We start from the raw sequence: 8,146 nt of genomic DNA, 5'->3' as shown, positions 1-8,146 counted from the left end.
TGAAAAAAATGCTACATTAGCACTTTTTTTTCCTTTTCCAGATTGAAAGTCATTCTGTTACTTTAGAAACATAAAATATGACTATGGACAATTTTACTTGGCATGAAATTATCACAACTAGCATATTAAAAATATAGTGTATCCAAACAATTATTACAAACAGAATTTACTTTTTAAATAATATTTATTTGTAATTGTAACAAATGGAGCAACGATCTCCTGAACTGTTTACTAGTTTATGTGGAACAGATTAAAAAAACCTCCACAAAACAATTTTTAAAAATCCAGAAGTAACTATTATTCATATTTGCTCTCCACAGTATTAAATAAAAATAAAAGCCCCATTCTCATAAAAAGAATTGAAGAGGGGGGAAGTGTATAGAAGGGAGTGTGGGGCTACGTTTCAATGAATGAGCACCTCCTAAAGGAAGACATGCACCTTGTTCTTGCATTGGAGAGTTCAGTTTGTAACCTAGGACTTGCTTGTCCTCAGTGCACAGAAATTACATTAATCTGATACCATACATATTTTTTAGAAATGATTTGGAAAATATTTGAACACCTTGTCTTAAAATATTTTATTCACCATGTTAAAATAAAACGTTCCATAATCAATTTTTTTTCTTCTCTTTTTTCAATTTTTCCAATTTTTTGGGGGGGAAAACAGAGCTTCAGGGAAAAAAACCAGAAAAACCCCGAATTCGGTTTCCCCCCGAATTTTTCCAGTTTTTTTTCCCGGGCCTTCACATCTCTAATCGGGGCTCATAGCCATTGGGGGATCTGTTTCTCTCCTGAAATTGTCTAGTCCTCTTTAAAGCTGTCCCAGCTAGTAGCCCCTACCTACTGCATCCCGTGGCCATGGGTTCCGCAGCTGAGGGCTGTACTGGATTGAAGGGATGCTTTCTTCTGTCTGTCCGGAATCTTCTCCCTGTCATCCTAAGTGGGCACCTCCCCCCTGAACCCATCCTAACCTGAGAGGTGAAAAAGAATCCTCTCGCTCTTTTCCTGCCCTCTGAATAATTATTCCCTGGTATCATTCCCCAGCCCACCCCAGTCGTCCTTTTCCTCTCCAACCCGAACCAGTTCTCCTGTGTGGATGTGACTTCCAGTTTTGTTAACTTTCTGGGTCAAAATGTGTCAAAATAAGATTTATTAATTTTTTTAAAAAAATCCAGCTGCCAGAGAGATGGGAGTTTCTGGTTACTGGAAAACCAGAAGTTAGAAAAACATTGTTTAAGACTGGTGCGTGTGGGAGGGGGTTGCTTTTGCTGTTTGGAAGCTGAGGGTTTCCCTGTGAAAGGAGAAGTTGCTGCTCAAACAAGAAAGTAGGATGTCCGATCTGGAGGCAAGGACAACTGCTGTGAGTAAGGGAGCTGGTGGAGTGAGGAGTTGCAGGGAGAGCTGCAAGGGAACCTCCACATGCAGAGGCAGTCAACCTCTGAATCCCAAAGACAGGATGCAACCTCGGGAAGGCCTCGGCTTCTCTGCCCTGGTGTTGGCCCTCCTGAGGAACTGCTTGGCCACCATGTGAGATAGGATGCTGGACTAGACGGACCCTCACTGGTCTAATCCAGCAGGGCTCTTCTGTTATGTTCTCATGGTAAGACTAATGTTAGGAAGGCTCCCCCTTTCAGAGAAGTGGGCTTTTCTCTCTCTCATTGCAAGCACCAGCCGTTTCCATCTTTCACAGAGGTATGGGCAGAAGTATGTGGTATGCAGAAGTGCAAAGAGAGGCAGGTTTGGGGTTAAGGCTGAGCTTCCTGAGGAGCTCTCTTGTTATTTTTTAAGTCAAGGAAGTTTCCATAATCCATAATCTTGTTATTTTTTAAGTCAAGGAAGTTTCTAGTCCTTATTGCTGCAAAGACACAGAACACTGTTGGGCTGTGAACAAGATGCAATGTAATAAGGATAAGTGCCTAGTAACAAAAATGAGGAGCAGGCATACTGGATGGGCGATACACTTCTGAGTAGCAGTTTGTGTGAACAAGATCTTGGGATACAGGTGGACCAAAAGTTAAATATGAGCAGCCAGTGTGATGCGGTGACAAAAATGGCTAATGCAATCTTGGGGTGTATCAACAGAGGCATAACATCCAAATCACAAGATGTCATAGTCCTGCTATACACTGCAGTGGTCAGGCCACACCTGGAGGATTGTGTGCAGTTCTGGAGGCCTCACTTCAAAAGGATGTGGACAGAGTGGAGTGCAGGCAGAGGAGAGTGACGAGGATGATCAGGGGCCTGGAGACCAAGCCCTATGAGGAAAGGCTGAGGGACTTGGGAATGTTCAGTCTGGAGAAGAGGAGGTTGAGGGCACACACAATTGCTCTCTTGAAGTCTTTGAAGGGCTGTCACTTAGAGGAGGGCAGGGAACTTTTCCTGTTGACAACAGAGGAGAGGACTCACAATAATGGGTTTAAATTAAGGGTGGGGAGGTACCGGCTGGATATTAGGAAAAAGTTTTTCACAATAAGAGTTGTTCAGCAATGGAATCAGCTGCCTAGGGCGTTGAGGAGCTCCCCCTCACCGCCTGTCTTTAAGCATGAAAAGACTCCTGGGTGATTCACACCAAGCCTTGGCTCCTCCCCTCTGCCCATGACCTTCTCCATCAGATGTTAACAGTATGGTTTTCCTTTGTGTAGCGACTCGGGAAAACTCATACTGAAATAAATTCTGTTAGTCTTTAATGCACAGCTGGGCTTTTATTTCGGGGTAAGACCTCCACCAGCCAGGCCTTCAGTGCAGCTTCTTGAACCTGCTGGGTTAGGTCAACTTGGTGTGGTACTTAGAGGGTCACAGTAACAACAGATTCAGGTGGGTCGCCATGGTGGCCTGAAGCAATAGAACAAAGTTTAGGGTACCTTAGAGACCAGCACAGTTTAATTCTGGGCATAAGCTTCCGTGCCCACGCGCACTTCTTCAGATGCGTGCACGCAAAAGCTTCTGCCCAGAATGAAACTTTGTTGGTCTTCAAGGTGCCTGACTGGACTCACACTAACAGCAGGGAGACCGGGGTTCCGCAGTGCTCTCCACTCTGCCAGGAAGCTCACACAGTGACCTTGGGCCCAAGCAGTCTCACAGGGCGATTTGAGGATCCAGCAGAGGACGAGAGAGGCGCATATGCCACCTTCATCTCTCCCTGTTGGGATAAAAGGTGGGATAAAATATATATATATATAAATTCACATTTCATTATAAAGTTAAAAACTATAAAAATAAAATAGTGGAGAAAAAACTGAGCAAAATGGAGGAAGCTGACCAATTTATTTATTTATTTGCATTTTTTTACCCCGCCCTCCCCGCGAACGGGCTCAGGGCGGCTCACACAGGGGCACAAGCCCATACATAAAACAATATAAAACAGTAAAAACCATTAAATCACAACAACAGATAAAGTGCTCCATGCAGACAAGATGGTCTCTGAGGATGGTAGCAGTCATTTCCTTAGGTGAAATTGTCCTGTCGATGGTCCAAGCCAGTCCAGCGGCACGGCAACAGTGCCATGGAAATTTATGGCCGTTCTTCCGGGGACCGCTCCCAACCCCGTTGTTTCAGTGGTGGTAGTAGTAGAAGTGGCATATAAAGTGAGACTTTGGGGAGGCTTATCCAGTCCTCGGTGCTTGTGCGCCTCGGCCAAAGAGCATGTCCAGCAGACTCAGGAATCCTGTCTCTCTGCAGGGAAGCCGCGTTCCTTCGCAGTCGAAGTCAGGGCCCTTGTTAAACCTGGGCTTTTAAGTTGGTCCTCCAGCTCAGCCAAAGCCCCCCTCTCTCTCTTCTCTTTTGCAGGATTCTGTGGTGCTGAGACCTTCGATCCAGTTCCAAGGAAAACAAGGGGTGAGTGGATAAAGGGGTCTGGGTAGAAGACTTCATCTGTTCGGTTTTGAGGTTGTTTTTTTTTTTAAAGGGTCACTGGGGGATGGGAGTCTCATGGACCAGGGCTGTATCCAAGCCCCCATAACCACAGCCAATATGACACGGGAGTTATCCACCCTGCATGATGCCGCAGCTTGGAAGGGTGGATCTGCCTGGGGCGATGGGTTCAAAAGCGGTACTTCTCCCACTTAGCAGCAAATGTGTGTGGTTTTTTACTCCTCTTTCCCCCTTCCCTGGTCACATGCCCTCACCCTTGCCTTCCTCACAAGGTGGTTGTGATGGTAAAGTGGGGAAAGGAGAATCATGCACATGATGCAGGAGGTCAGGATGAAAACCCTCGGATTGTGAAATGATTGTATCTCAAGCCATGCTCTACAGTCAGGCCGGCTAGGGGAAGGAAGTGGCCAACAGAAAGGGGTGGGGCTAGAGAACTGGGGGATGAGGGCTAACTAAGTGCACTCACACCCATATTTGCCTTCTCGTCGGGCAGTGGCTCATGAGCCCTGTGTTTGCCGAGCACCCTAAGAGTTGTGCCCTCAGTCCCTAAATACATGACACTGTGCATGTCTGCTTCAGAGCCCTCAAAACCCACCCACCCCCACGTCCTAGATTGGCCCTTGACTTGCACCACTTTGCCCCAAAGCAAGACACGACATGGAATGAAGCCCCGTATCATCCCTGCCTCCATGACCCCCCAGGGTGACTGGGGCCTCGGTAGTTCTGTGACTGCAAGTCTTGCTGGCCCGGCTGAAATCTCTAAAAGCCTAAGTGAGACTTGGAGGGGGGATTCCTGGCATCGATGCCTCAGTTACCCGTCTGCTTTGCCCTTCTCCAAAACTGGGTAGACCATGCAAAGCCAAGTGGTCACGTGTGAATCAGTGTGTGTTTGTGCAACGTGGACTTTGGCTTTTTGGCAAAGAGATTAGAAAAGGGATTCCCTTGAAGGCATTCAGTATTGCCAGATCCGCTTTGTCTTGATCCAGCTGCCTTTAAACCCGGTGGTGTGGCAGCTGAAAGGAATCTGCCCAGTGCAGATAATGAAAACAGGGTGGAGGAGGGCGAGAGAGAAAGATGTGACCACAAATATACCTCTCTCTTGCTCGGTGAGAGCGCTTGCTCACCTGTGTTGAGCGACAAGGGATCGTGGAGACTTGTGAACCCTCCGACATGTGTCTTGATCGCGTCCCCCTAGAGGGTGACCGGTGGTGACAAGCCGAAGGGCTGCTGCGGCAGGCTGTTTGGAGTGCCGAAGGTCCCGGGTTCAGTCTCCAGTTAGAGGATCCCAAGTGCTGAGAAGGACCTTTCTCTGCCTGAGACCCTAGTGAGCCTCTGCTGGTCTGAGGAGACAAGGAGGAGACAGAAGGAACAGAAGTCCAATCCTGAGAACTTGGAGCTGAGTCCCTGCTTGGCACACACAGAGTCCTGGGTTCAAGCCAATGTAAAGGGCTTCCTCTCCTTGTGACCCTGGAAAGGGGAAGAGCCGATGCCAAGCTAGATGAGTGGAGGCTGTTTCCTAGGTGTAGTTCTGGTCGCTGAAAGTGAAACCCCCATGGTCAGAGGCAGTCTGTTGCTCCTTGCCATGTGCTCTCAGGGCCTGTTCTCCCCACCCCGTCCAGCTTTGGAGCATCCAGGGGCATCCGGTTGGGGAGGCAGAGAGAGGCTTAAGTGGACACAGGGGGTGGAACTCACTTTGCTGGTCACCTTGGTCTGGCTCCAAGTGGAGCAGCAGGGGAGAGGCGAGCGGACCCCTGAGGGGGCTACGATCCTCATGAAGGGAGTTTGATGGCTGAGGCAGAGCAAGCTCCTCTGTCCGACTGCTTCCCTTCCGGCCTCTTCCTGCCCCCCTTCTCATAAGGAGGACACCTGGAAAGCTTGTCGGAAGGTGAAAAATAAGTCACCTTTGTTGCTGCATGAGTGCCTTGGAGCTGGCCCACGGAGAGGATGAGGTCCGTAAGGCGTATTAGCTCACCCATGTCTTCCCAATGAAGCCACGTTGACGCTGTGCATTTGAACAAACTTTCTGGGGTGTTATTTTTTTTTAATCCTGTTCAGTTTTTGTGTTGCGTTTAGGTTGGTTTAATCATGACAGCATTTGGGCTGTTTAACAGGAAGACTCGGCTGGTTGGTTGCAGGAGTTCTGTTGGCTGCTTCCAAGACTTAAAGGCCCTGGGGCCGGCTGCAGGCCCGACAGCCCTCTGCCTCCTGTCCGTTGAAAGCCTCCTTGGAGGCTCTGCTGTGTGCCCCCTTGGCTGCCGGAGGAAGGCCAGTGGCCACGTGAGGTGGGGTCTTTCCCACTGTGGTCCCATCCCCGTGTCTTTGCCCAGTGGCAAGTGTGGAGAGTCCTCTGTGCCACGTGGAGGCCTTGCTGACAACGCCCCTTGTGGCTGGTGAGCTCTGAAAAGCTTCTGCCTGTTGTCCGTTTGCTGATCAGTTCTCCCTGCTTGTGGATCTGGTGCGGCTGCAGGTTGCTTTTAAGCATTTTTTGCCAGGTGCTTTTATTGGTTTACCCCCTTGGGGCGAGAGTGTAAGCTGGTGGTGCTCTGGTCTAAATGAACAGGCGATGCGCTGCCTGGTGCTCCTTGGAGGGGAGGGAGGGAGGGTGGCTGGAGATAGACGGGTCTGTTTGTGGCTGTGGCTGGCAGCCACTCCCCATACCTCTCTCCCACCTGCAGTCCTTGGGCTGGCAGATGACAGAGACTGGGCCGGGGACCTTCCGTAAGCCCAGCAGAGCCTCTGCTGGGGGCCTGGAGTGGCCTTAGGCAGAGCTAGGCCCCGGTCCTACAAGAGCGGTCTTTCCCCCTCTGCTTGGCTGCAGCTCTCCAGGGAGGTCCTTCTGACCAATATCCCCTGGAATTAGGGCCGCCGACTGGCCAGGAGGCAAAACGTGCTGTGCCTTTCAGCGTGTGGCAATGAAATGGGCAGCCGAAGCTTTTTGTGGCGTGGCAGTCAATAACGCCTCCCCCCCCCCTTTGAGGAGCAGGACTTTTCCCTCCTTTGTGCTTGAATGTGAGGGGGCCTGACCTGGATCCCGTGGGCGCGCAGAGCAAGGGATGCCTCAGCCCCTTAGGTGAAAAGCCCCACAGTTGCTTTTTGGGCACAGCCAGAGGAAGGTCCTTTCCAATGAGCGAGGCCCTCGGCCTGTCCGGCTCGGGCAGCTGCTCTCTGCAGGGTCTCTGAGATGTCAGGGACTGAACTTGGGGTCTTGTGCGTGCAGAGAGCGTCCTCTGACCTGCATCTTGATTTTGCCAAGTGGTCTTTTGGAAGGGTCCCATCAAAAACACACACGAGTCTCTGTCTTTTCCTTAACTCCCCCTCCCCCCGCCCGGATTGCGTGGCAGGCCTCAACAAGTCTCAGCATAAGGTTGGAGGCGTTATTTTGCCTTGTTATAGCCCTTTCAAGCACACAAAGCACTTTGTGCCTGTTTTCTGGAGGTCCGTCTGATGAGCCACTGCCCCGTGGTCCTGAAGCCGAGAGCACGGCCCTAGCCGGGGGCGGGGGAGCAGTGGCTCAGGCAGAAGCCGAATTGGGCCGTGGGCTGGGGATAGACCGGCTGGGGAGCCCCGGCACTGGGAGGGCTCTCCTCTCCAGCAGACAGGTGTCTCTCCCTCTCTCCTTCCCTCTCTCTCTCTCTTATTAAAAATAACGTTTTAGTTCAGAGATGAATCTTCACCAGGAAACAGGTCAGTTGTTCTCTTACCGGGGTGGCTTCCTCTCGCCAGCTGCTCGAAACTGTACATTAAAAAAAAAAATCTCTGTGGTGTCACCTATTTCCCCCCCGAACAATTGCTTGTAAGAAAGGCAAAAGTTGCAGCTGCGGCCTGGTCTATTTTTCAGAGGTGGTGGCATAAGCAGCAGCTGGGAACTCCTGGAGAGGGCCCCCCCCCCCGCCGCCCTCTGCGAAGCAGCCCAGAGGCCCTCAAGCATCTGGTTGAAAATAATCCCCAGGAGTTCTCAACCAGATCCGCTCCAGTACTGAAACAAACCCGTCTTAACGGTCATGTTAATTGGGGACTCGCAGCCGCAGCGTGACCCCTTTCCTTTCTTGCCTCGCTGGCATTTCACTGGAGGGGACCAGCTTGGGGAGTCTGTCAAAGAAATTCTACAAAAGCGCCAGACCTCAGTCTCTGTCCACCCGAAGCAGGCCCTGCAAGCTTGACCTGGAACTGCCGGCTGCCTTTGCAGGGACACCCCTTGCACATGGGGGGTTAGCTCGTCAGGGGCAAAGGCTCAGTGTTGCATTTGGGAGCGTTAAAGTGTGCCCCACCTCACAGT

General features: G+C 50.7%; 1 protein-coding gene across 1 annotated transcript in view; it reads left to right on the top strand.

Moving 5' to 3' along the window:
• Nucleotides 1-8,146, top strand: part of ELL (elongation factor RNA polymerase II) — a 44,911-nt gene that overhangs the window by 12,970 nt on the left and 23,795 nt on the right. Inside the window, exon 2 of the mRNA XM_015429755.1 lies at nt 3,787-3,834. Coding sequence (XP_015285241.1) covers nt 3,787-3,834 — 48 coding nt within the window. The remainder of the gene's footprint in view (nt 1-3,786; nt 3,835-8,146) is intronic.

Source organism: Gekko japonicus, unplaced genomic scaffold (assembly GCF_001447785.1).
Source record: "Gekko japonicus isolate JY-2015 unplaced genomic scaffold, Gekko_japonicus_V1.1 scaffold953, whole genome shotgun sequence".
In the NCBI taxonomy this organism is placed as follows: domain Eukaryota; kingdom Metazoa; phylum Chordata; class Lepidosauria; order Squamata; family Gekkonidae; genus Gekko; species Gekko japonicus.
This window is presented reverse-complemented; position numbering and strand designations above follow the sequence as displayed.